Source organism: Metopolophium dirhodum, chromosome 1 (genome assembly GCF_019925205.1).
Source record: "Metopolophium dirhodum isolate CAU chromosome 1, ASM1992520v1, whole genome shotgun sequence".
In the NCBI taxonomy this organism is placed as follows: Eukaryota; Metazoa; Arthropoda; class Insecta; order Hemiptera; family Aphididae; genus Metopolophium; species Metopolophium dirhodum.
Genome location: NC_083560.1, coordinates 149484405 through 149497116, shown reverse-complemented (window position 1 = coordinate 149497116; position 12712 = coordinate 149484405). Strand labels below are relative to the sequence as shown.

General features: G+C 29.4%; 1 protein-coding gene across 1 annotated transcript; it reads right to left on the bottom strand.

Annotated features, from left to right (window-relative positions):
• Nucleotides 1-6677: 6677 nt before the first annotated feature.
• LOC132933359 (zinc finger MYM-type protein 1-like) lies at nucleotides 6678-10990 on the bottom strand. Its single transcript, XM_060999654.1, has 5 exons — nucleotides 10882-10990; nucleotides 9385-9536; nucleotides 9141-9282; nucleotides 7466-9071; nucleotides 6678-6687 (listed from the first exon to the last, which is right to left on the bottom strand). Exons 1-5 carry the CDS (start codon nucleotides 10988-10990, stop codon nucleotides 6678-6680), a joined length of 2019 nt encoding a protein of 672 aa, XP_060855637.1.
• Nucleotides 10991-12712: the final 1722 nt, after the last annotated feature.

Below are 12712 nucleotides of genomic sequence, written 5' to 3'. Positions count from 1 at the left end.
AAATATAATATAAGTTAATTATTGTAATGTAACGACTTCTGAGAAAAAACAATTCGAGCGGAGCGACAAAATTTTTTATGTGGAATATACATATTTTATTAGTGGCTTAGTGGGTATACCCATAAATATATTTACCAATACACCACTGACAACAAGTGAATGAATAAATAATGAATTAAACCAAAGTGCAAATCAATATTCTAGGCTTGATAGAACTGATAGTCTAGGTTTCAAGATATCAAAATGGGCAAGCAAAAGTGGCGATTCAGAAATATTTTGTAAACTATGTGTGAATTCCATAAAAATTGATAAAAAAGGATTCCAAGCCATTGTTCGACACGTTTCAACAAAAATACATAAAAGTAATTGTAGTTTAAAACTAGGTTGTAACCAGCTACATTTGTCTTCTTTGCCACTCTCAGAATCTGATTCAAATGTATCAACAAAAACATTGACATTAGATACTTTTTGTGCTAAAGACCTATCAACTAATGCAGAAATAATTTGGTCAATGAAAACAGTTCTGTGTAACTATTCTGCTGCTTCGTGCAATGATTTATTTGATGTTTTTAAAGCAATGTTTAGTGATGGAGTTCCTTCGTGTTTCTCACTTGGTCGTACAAAATTATCATATTTAATTACAGAAGCTTAAGGACCATATTTCAGAAATATATTACTTGAAGAATGTAACAAAGTTTATTATACCCTCATTTATGATGAAACAACAAATGTCGAAGGAAAAAAAGAACTACAAGTAGCATTACGTTATTGGAGTGATCAAGAAAATGAAATAGTTACTTGTCATTTAGAAACATTTTTTATTGCATCTGCAACTGGTGAAAAATTGGAAGAATATAAGTATAATGCTGTCTTTACACAACTCTAATATATCACATTTGAAAATGCTCATGCTTGGAAATGACGGACCTAATGTCAATAAAAAGGTGTTTCGACTAATCAATGAAAATATTTTATGTAGCAGAGGTTGTGGACTAATCAATATGGGTACGTGTAATATACATATTGTGCATAATGCTTTTTTAAAGGGTTTACATGTGATTGAAATGTCTGTTTCTGAATATATTATTGATGTGTACTATTTTTTCATTGGATGGCCTAAACGCTGTGAAGTATTTACAAATGTTCAAATAAAACTTTCGGATACTCAACACAAATTTTTAAAACATTGTTCTTCAGGATGGCTGACTTTAGGTAAAGCAGCTTTAAGAATTATTGAACAATGGGACTGTCCATTGAGTATTTTACCGTTTTTATCCCTCAAAAATTTTCCAATCTCATGAATGCCTCAAGGTATCTAAGTATTGTTAAGCAATTAAAAAATTCTTTGTTTAAAGCTGAAATATATTTTGTAATTAATAGTGCTTCAATATATGAAAATTTCAATATTTTATTTCAAAGAGAAGAACCTTTGATTCATGTGTTACATGATGAACTTAAAAAGCTAATTCTCATTATTGCTGGACGTATATGCAAACCAAATATTTCAATTAAATGGTATGGTAATGAATCTGTATTTGATAGTAACAATTTGTTGACAATACCTCACTTGCCTTCAGAAGTTTCAGATTTATTAAATAATAGTAATACCAAAGAAATTGATAAAAAAATATTCGTAGAAAATATCAAAAAGCATTATATTAATGGAGCTAAATATATTTTGAATAAAAGTTCTTATGGTGTTTCGCCAAAAATCAAGTATTTCAGATGTTTACAGCCTCCAGAAATTAAAAAATAACAAAGTTGCTATGATATTGGCAAAGTGGCTCGTTTTTTTTACCTGTGAAGGTAGATATAACCATGTTATCTGATGAATGGAAACTTTTAAGATTAGAAAATTTAACATATGTTAGTGGACAAAGAATTGATCATTTTTGGAGACAAGTATTTAATATGAAAAATACTATGGATGGACCAAAATTTCCTTTAATAACTACTATTGTGAAATGTGTTTTGTCTTTGTCTCGTGGAAGCGCAGATGTAGAAAGAGGGTTTTCAATTTCTGGTAAAGTATTAACAGAAGACAAATCTGCTACGTCATGTAAAATGTTGAATTCTCGTCTTAACATTAAAGACGGTTTGCGTAGATTTAAAAATAAACCATATTTTGTTCCAATTACAAAAGATTTAATATGTTCTGCTAGAAATACTTACCAGAAATATATTTTGTACCTTGAAGAGCAAAAAAAAATAGAATCTGAAAAGAATAAAAAATAGAACAAGATAAAAAACAGATAGAAGAAGCAGAAAAAAACTAAGAAAACAAGAAGACGTTTTGGAGAAAGAAATAGATATTTCTAAGCTTGAACAGCAATTGAAAAATGATAAAGTAATAGTTCAAAATAAAAGAAAAGCATCAGATAAATTTTTAAAAGAAGATAACGAAAGACTGAAGAACGCTCTTCAGAAAGGAGATCTAGTTGAAGCACATATTGTGTATATACACACATGTCAGCCTATTTGTTCACTATATCCTCCTTATATTCATGCTATTTTCACTTTTTTTGAACAAAATGTGAGTGGCAGCCCTGCAAATGTCGTAACTTATTTATTTTGTCTTTTCCCCAACCCCTCCCTACACTAGCACGTATATTGTCGAGGCGTCGCAAGACGCAGGTCCCTACATTTGTATCTGGCCGCTCATTTGAAGAATAGCTCACGTGGAAAGAGGGTATTATAGATAGATTTAAAGTCAAGATGACTCTTTCAGAATTTATACAGTTCCAAGCCAAACGTACGCTACATCCAAACGAATTAATTGCAGATGATATATATGATACTATCATAGACTACCCCGTTCAAACTACAACAGTCAGACAGAGTATCTTTAATCTTACAAGGCATAACCAAAAATGAATGGGCTATTCCATTGACAACAGCAATGTGTGTTTCTGTTAAGGACCTCCCAGACAGGGCTGTACAGTTATATGTCATTCGGAAATGTCAATATGCCAAAGAAAATACAACTAGTCATAAATCTCAAGATAACCATAAAGAACATGGTAACTACATTCCTCGTTTCAGTTCACAAAGAATAACAGATGTAAGCAAGTAGGAAATATCAGTTATAATTGTAAAAATACACCTCAAGAAAAATTAGCACATAGTTACTAGACAAGTTCGAAAGATACCACCAATTTTAATAAGAATAATTTAAATAAAGAAGTAAAATCTAAAGAAACAGTGACAACCAAAACGATAAATTGTATTCAAGATGATTTATTTTCAGAATACCTTGTTAAAGTATCTCAAATTCCAGCCATAAACGGCAATATGACTATTGATTCTTTACCCGATATCAGATCATGTGTAACGTTACTTAGAAGGGGTTTTGTTCCAGAAAACACAACCATTTTCCCATGGCAAGATGGATCATACGTCACACCTGAAGGCAATTGCACAACAAGCGGTCGGATAAGTCTCAGAGTACAAGTTGGAAACATGGATTATGTTATGCCAAAGGTACCTACGATGCTAATCGAGGTGCAATGATTCTAGGCCGTGATTGGCAAAGAGCTGTACAGGCAACAATATCTATTGAACCAAACGGTGCTGTATGTATAACAACACCAGCATCAATGCAAGAATTTGGATATGTTAATTCCAAAAAGGCATTTGTTGGATGCGTTGTACAAAACTGATATAACAACATGCCACATATTACCAAAACATCTGAGATGAAAACCAAAAAAGTAGACCAACCGTTTCTTAATCAAGAACAACCCCAGAAACTTGAATCTTTACTTAACTCATATGAAGACATTTTTTCAACACCTGAAGCTGAAATCGGAGAATTTTCTGACATAGAGATGGATATTTTCTTGACAAACGACAAGCCTATTAAATGTAAACCTTACAAAGCAACAGATCCGGACAGAATAATGATGAGAATTTAAGTAGAAAAATGGATAGCACTAGGAATGTGTCGCATGTCTAACTTTCCGTATGCAGCACCTGCCTTCGTTGTACATCAACCATTCCATGAGTCAATTCCAAAGCGATTGGTTGTCGACTACTCAAGAACTATCAATCCAATCACAATAAAAAACCAATTTCCTATGGATGAAATGGACTTAATGATCAATAAAATAGCTGAAAAAAAATTCAAATCACTGGTAAATATTACAAATGCTTTTAAAAATTTTAAGATTAAAGAAAATGACATTTTTAAAACTGCTGCGGTGACTCCCGACTACCACATTGAATTTTGCAGAGTTACATTTGGACTTGCTAACGCACCAGCACTTCTAGCTAGGGCAATTTCGATTGCTTATGATGATTTACTTAAAATAGGACTAGCAAAGTATTATGATGATTTAGCAGTAGGATATGATTCATTTGAAGAGCACTTGAATTTCCTAGAGTCACTTTTTGAAAACACAAGAAAATACAGCCTGAAATTTACCAAAAAAAGATGTAGTTTTGCTGCACAGGAAATAAAGATTCTAGGTAGAATACTAGATGAGAAGGGAGACAGACTAGACCCTGAACGTGCCCAAGCAGTCCCAAGGTATAAAACATTAAGTACACTTTATGAACTTGGTAGCTTTTTAGGATTTGCCAACGCATTACGACGGTACAAAAATCACTTTGCGTCCCTTGACCAACATTTTGAAGAATAAACCAATATCAAGTAACATATCATCTAACTACAAAATTGTTTTATCAGATGATGTATATCAAACCTTTGTTAAATTAAAAGTAGCAATTACTTATATCCCAGTTCTTGCAGCTTTTCGTCAAAACGTGCCAACCACAGTAGAGACAGACGCAAGTTACGAATGCCTAGGCGCTTGTCTCTCCCAGATACATTATGACAGTACTTGTATAATTTAATATGCAAGTAGGACTCTTAAAAATCCAGAAAAACGTTACCACGGTAATGAGTTAGAGGTTACAGCAGTACATTGGGCTATAACTGAAAAATTTCGATTATACTTGGTCGGTCTAACCTTCAAACTAATAACCGATAATTATTCCACAGCGTACATTGTCGACAAAGCAATGCTTAACAGAAAGTTTGCCAGATATGTTGTTGACTTGTCAGCATTTGATTTTAAACCCATCTACAGAGCTGGAAAAATGAATATCATTGCAGACCATCCATCAAGATATCCTCAACCTGTAAACGATGAAAATCTATGTTGTTTGGCAATCATGAATTCACAAAACGAGAAATTAGTACAAGCTCAACAAGCAGATGCCTTCTGCCAGCAAATCAATAAGAAACTTAAGAGCACAGAAAACACAGCTCATATTCTACAGATAAAACGTATGTACAAACATGAAAATAACATTTTAGTCCATGTTAATATGGAAACTGTAGGTGAGGTACCTAAAATTGTTATTCCATTTTCATACCATAATACAATTTTACAACATCGTCATGATAACACAGATTTCGACATTAAGAAGACTTTATCTAGGATTAGAGCACGTTACTGGTGGAGTTCCATGAGACAAGACTGTTCACGGATGTAATACTTGCCAACAAGTTAACAGAAGAACTACACTAGCGTATGGAATGTTAGGTGAGAGACCCATACCCGAAGTCCCCTTCGAAATCATCTCAGCTGACTACCTTTCGCTTCCAACTACAAAAGCAGTAAACTGTTATATAATAGCACACATCTGTCACGCAACCAAATTTCTCTTAGCTAGACCAACATGTACCACTGCCACAAATTACATCATCCATACACTTGAAAATGATATCATAAATCACTATGGATTACCAGTTACATATATTTCTGACAATGGTTCTTCATTTACTAGTTTTAAGTTTAAACTATTTTTAGAAAAATTTGAAATACAACATCCACTATGTCCACCATACACCCCTCAAGCAAACGGACTGGTAGAACGTTCAAACGCCACTATGATTTCAGTGTTATCAAAATGTTCTATAGAGCACCCAGACGATTGGGATGTCAAATTTAATAATAATAGTAATTTATTTTTGCAACATAAGGATATCATACAATTATTTTACAAAATTTAGCTTAAGAGGACGCCACACCTAAAGCGAAATGTATACAACGGCCGAGAGAACACGCTGTTAAGTGTTTTCGCGATGCGCAGGCACGCGGCATTTAAGCCGCGCCCATTACTCGTAGTCGACGATTGGCCGAAGATTTTGCTCATTCGGGAGTGACGTTTATTATTTTCTCAACCTTCGTCTGTGACAGGTCAAGTATATATATAATATATATAATATATATATATGTATACAATGCATACACGCATATTATGCCACATTGCCACCGCGGCGCTCCGTAATCATGTTAATATTCGCGCGTACCTACGTGGCTTGTATTTATTGCATTATTAAATACTTACTTCATAAAAAATATATTCAATACAGTATTACTATACGTTATGCTGCTACCACATAGGTATGTTTTTTAAAAGGTCGTACCTTTCTACCTATCTTACTTATAATAATTTGAAACCTGTTATTTACTAATAACTAATAAGTAATAACAAAGATATGAATATTACGCGTGAATTCAATAATATATTTATTAGTTTGTGATTCATAATTAATGTACCTATTATATAGACACTGGACAAGTAGGATAGTAGAATATTGTTCAAAATGTATTTCAAAAAACAAAACACTGCTTTACTTTTCAAGTATTTTGACTCAGCCAAATCTTTTATCGACATCTATAAAAAAAAATCGAATATTTAAAATGCTATAACATTTAATGAACTATTTTATAAATAGTCTTAAAATAAACGAAAAATTTTGTAAATTAAATTATGTAAAGTAAATGGCAATCTAAACAACTGGTGAAAATTTCAAGTATCTATGATTTATGCTTTTTGAATTATATTACATATTTAATATCGTTTGGGGATAAATCGTTGTCGTTATAGTTTTCTTTATAGTTATTTAAAGGAAAACTTATGGACAACTTATAAACTTAAAAAAATACATATATATATTATCTTAATATAGCTGATCAATATAGCTGATCGACTTATGTTCATAGGCGTGCGCAGACCTGAAATTCGGGGGGTGCCTACAATTTTTTTCGGGCCCTTTTCTTAATTCGGGCCCTCTCTTAACAAGACATGTACATATTTTAATAAATTATAATGCACAAATAAACATTACTTACAGTTTTTTATTTAATATTCTAATATAAAAATGATAAATTTATAACAACATGCGTCTATTACTTAAATTACTAAACTCATTTATAACCAAATCTACTTCAACATTAGAGGCCATTTCTTGTTCTGTAAAAAGTAAAATTAATGATTCCAGACGGTCTTGGGCCATTGTTTAAATCTTGAATTTATTCCAGAAATAAGATCATCTAGTAATGGATAATATACAGAAACTTTTAATTCTTCATATTTAGTCTTAAAAAATACTTGATTTGAAGGAGACGGATCAATTTTAGTTGTAACTTTTCTTTTTTTTACTTCTGGAATATTGATTTTATGCATTGTACACATTTTTTCAGTGTTGGAAAATATAATTTTGTATTCTTCTTCATTATTTCTCATGTTTAATAAGGTATTCTTTAAAGTATTTACACTTTCTGCTGCAATCAAAAGGTCAATTTTTGGAGACTGCAGCATAGAACTTACTTTTAATATTATATTTAAAACAGGACTCATTAATTCCATGCCAAAAATAAATTCAAATGTTTGGAGTTGTTGTAAAATACCAATTCCTTTTGCTCTCATCTCAGGTACTGAAGTGTTTTCACATATTTCATCAATTGCAGTTAATAAAACATTATAATTATTTTTAATAGCTTTTACAGCTTCCGCACGACATGCCCATCGTGTAATTGAACAGGACTTTAATGTTAGAAGAGTAATTCCTGTTTCTTTAGCAACTTTTTCTAGTGTTGAGTGTCTCATTGGACTGCTTTCTATATAGTTGTGTACATATTGTATAGTTCCAAGGAAATTAAAAATCAATCGATTCTTAACTACTTTTTTAGAATTTTTTTCATTTACAGCATCAATTAGTGTAAGATTTAGGCAATGCGCATAGCAATGCACATACATAATTTCATTATTTTGTTCTTTACATCTCATTTGTACACCATTTATACTACCTGCCATAGTTGACGCTCCGTCAAAGCATACAGCAACCACTGATTTCCAGTTTTTTTTAATTAAAATTAGAAATTCACATAATGTATTGAAAATTGATTCAGCAGTTACTGATGTCATGCGTTTTAACGAAACAAATGTTTCTATAGGTCTATTAACATTATCATCAAAATATCTTACAACAATAGACATTTGTTCGCGATGCCCGACATCACTTGTCTCATCAGCCATGATTGAAATAAATGAACTATTAATGTTTGAAATAATTTTTTGTAGAACAACTGTATGTATTGATGTAATAATATCATTTTGGATTCTATTACTTCTATAAAGTGCATTTTTTGGACCTTCCTGAAAGTGAATTTTAAGTAAATCATCATACTTTGATAACAAATTTAATATTTCTTTAAAGAGTCCTTGGTTATTGCTTGTTGAACTTTCATTATGACCACGGAACGGCCTTCCTCCATTACATAAACAAATCACTATATCAATCAACCTATTCATTATCTGTCTATTTTTAATACGTTCTTCTGCTTTTTTACTCAATGATACTTCTTTAGCATTGTCTAATACACAGTCAATTGATTTTTCATTTAAAAAATTATGTAAGGAAGTTGAACTATTAACATGACATTTTGACAATTGATGTTTTTTAAAAGCTTCATTGGCCTTGTTCCATCCTTTAAATCCAACTTTTGAAAATGTTATTGTTGTTTGACTATTATTACTTTCATTACCTCTAAAACATCTGCACGGGAAACAAAATACAGCATCCAATTTGGTACTATATTCTATCCAGTTATACAAAGTATACCAATTTTTTTGAAAAGATCTACGTTTGTTCCCTTGAATAGTTGATGGATAAATGTCTAAGATTGGCTGATAAGGTCCTTTTAATACTTGATCTTTGAAACAAAAACGGTCTATTGGCAATGTATGCACAAGATCTAAAAGACTAATCGTATTTACTGAAACAAAAATTGTCAATTTTATTGATAAAAATGTAAACATTTAGTTATTGATATTATAATATTTACAGTTTTCTGAAGGATCAGATGAAAGCAAAATATTTTCATTTTTAGTAGAAAATGGTAAGTCTGTATCATTCATAGCAATATCAGAACATTCTTTTTGAGGCGAATTTAATGTCATTAATTCAGTAATTGTTGAATCATTATTCTGTTGAAAATTTCCATCCATACAAACTGCAAAATATAATTCATATAGAAAAACTATTTACCAGACAATATTTACCATATATATTCAATTACCATCATTAACATTTTTTAATTCATCGATATTTCTAGTATATGATAAATTAGAATTAGTGATATTATCTTCTTCAGCAGGCAACTTTACAAATGGTATAGAAGAAGAACTAGTAGATGTAATTAATACTAAATTATCATTTTTCTTTTCGTCACCAACTATAGCTAGAATATAATATTTATAATCATTAATATTTAATAACAATAATAATAATAATACAAATATTAATTTGATATTATGAATTATGTTGCAACTGCAAGTTGCACTTATTTTGTGTAATAAAAAATATTAATAAATTATTAAAATATAATAAAATATAAACTTAGTAATTAATAGTTTTAAAAATATATTCAATATTGTAACTATTAGTTTCTACTTGACCATTTATTGTTTAAATAATTATAATTTATATTTTTTACTTTACCTAATATTATCATTATATTCAGGCAGGGCCGAATTTAGGGTTGTAGGGGCACCAGGGCCCACATAAGATTGAAATATAAGAATTTTTAGTTGATATACATACTTTAAAACTTAAACTTTAAAATTAATAATTTAAATTTAAACAATTAATAAGTAAATACAAGTAACCTTTATAGTCATCTCTTTTCATTTTTTACTTTAGTACATCAAAACCATTGAATTTAAATAAATTATTATTCTAGAAAAAAATGTATTATTGCACTAAAGATAAACTTGATGAAAGTAACACTATCTAGTTGACTAGTTTATATTAATTATTGATATGGCAAAAAAAAAACAGATAGTATCAAACAAAACATTATTTTTAGACACTGAGTAATATTTTTGAAGGGAAATAAAAACCATATTTTGAACGTAGTGTATATAAATGTAAAATAATTTATACAACACCAACGAAATAATACTACAATAGTATTTTGATATTCAAATAACTATAATGATTTACGACGCATCATTCAACACTGTAGTTGAGTAATTTTATTTATAATTAAGTAGTAATGGTATAATATTACCAATCCCAATCTGGTGATTCGTTTAATCACACACTAATAGCACCACTTGTCAAACTTTTAAAAAAAAATTATAATATTTTTTTGCAAATTACTAGAAATATTAAAAAAAAAAAAGGTTTTGGTAATTTTTAATTTTTTTGGTAATTATTTTTGTCCCTCTTATTAATTGAATCTTGTGGGGGCCCCGGGACCTGGGCCCCGAGCCCCCCTCTAAATCCAGCCCTGTATTCAGATTTTTTTATGTTTTAATTACATTTTATATTTAGTTGATTATTAAAATTATTTCGATAATTTATTCATTTATTTTATTAAGTAAGTAGGTAACTCACTTTTCAATTCAATAATAATAATTAATAAATAATTTATAACAATTAATGGCAAAAAGAAATGACAATAAACATATTTTAGTTTTTTTTTATATCTAGGATTTAAATTTAATAGTATCTATAGGACTTAAACATTACTATTTTACATTTTTACTATAATACTATTACTATAAAATTGATATACTTACGATTTGTTTTGAGCAGAATAAATTTGTCTAAAGAACCTCGAATTTTCTTCAGTTCCAAATCGTTTTTAATTTTTTCTTTACGTTTTTGGCAACCGCTTTTAGGTGGCATGATTTAAATTTAAAAAAATAAAATAATATTACAAGTTACAACGTTGGTTCAGTAATCAGTGAACACTGGACAGTGATCGCTGTAGAATAACTCGTAAATAATATTTATTTTAGTTAACAGTCAAATCATAATATTTCAATGTTATAATTATTATAACAAATAGTAGATATCAGTTGTTGTGTTTATTTTCGATTTTACAAAATGTAAAAATAACTCCATAACCCGTATAATGGTCTCTAATGGTATCACGGAATTAAATCACAAATTATTCAGTGGTATTACTAGTTCCAACTGTTCCAAGTTATATATAATATTTCATTAAATAGTTGGATCTAAAATCTATTTTTAGATAATTGCATTATTTATTTATTATTTTTACTTTTGTAGTCGATAACATCTAGCAGCTAGCTGTTGTAATCGTAACAAGTTTTACCATGCAAAATTTAAAATATTTTACGTTGTATTATTTTTTTATCCCCAAACGGCCCAAACATATATTTTTTTTTATCACATATTTTAGAAAAAATAACATTTTTATTCTAGTAAAATTAGTTAAAATACGGACCTATATATATACTATAGGTCTTAAATTTTAGGGCCCCAATTACATTGTCGGGGGGTGCCCAGGCACACCCGGAACCCCCCGTGCGCACGCCTATGCTTATGTTGAATGAATGTATGCATTAATAATTAGACTAGTAAATTATGTAGTAGTATATTTTATTATACTTTGAATGTAAAAATAAATATCATAAACATAAAAACATCATTAAACCACTTGTCGTTTTGCTGCAATTTTTTGGTTTTGCAAATTTTTTGACTCTGTTATATGAGCTGGTTCTCTAATGTCTTCAATTTGTATTCTCTTTCCGTAAAGTTAGAATGTTTGCTTCCGGAAATAGTTGATCCAAGTAAAACCTGTAAAAAATTGTAACCCATACAAATATTAAATAATATAAATAACTTTTGCAAAATTTATGAATTTATCATATATTTTTAATTTTTCAACCATTTTAGTGTTCCAAAATTCACTATCGTAATAAATGTTTTGAATATTGGTCCATTGCATTGTATGTAGTGTTTGAAAATGTCATGAAATTTAAAAAAATGAAATATTTCAAATGTCTGAATTAATATTTCAGTATTTTAATAAATTTTGTTTTTTTTTAATAAGTTTTATTTTTATGTATGTAGTTGTCATAATTTACTTTTATAATTTTATACTACTGAAATAATACTAGCAAACTACTACAATCACTAATTACCCATTACCTACTCATTAGTGATGGTTTTTTTGGTATTATACATTTAAAATAGTATTCAACATTTTTAAATTGATAAAAAACCATACAAAAATATTTAAATGATACTATATGTCTATATTAAGTATACCGAATGCTTACATTAGTGTACCATACACTTTTATAAAATTAAATACTTATTATAGATTTATATATACAAATATAAATGTGGTATGCAGGTAAATGGCCAAGTTTTTAATAGTAAAACTAGTGATAACTAGTAGATAACTACTGAATATAGTTTAGTTTAGTAGATATACCTAAAGCCTAAAAGGAATTGATAAATTATTACAATATAATAATTATTATAATATATTATATTCTAATTCCTCTTTATCAATTGTTTCTAATTTTTCTAAAAACAACATTTTTTTCTTTTGCAATTCTTCAGAGCTCATAATATCGTCTAATGGTAGGGCCA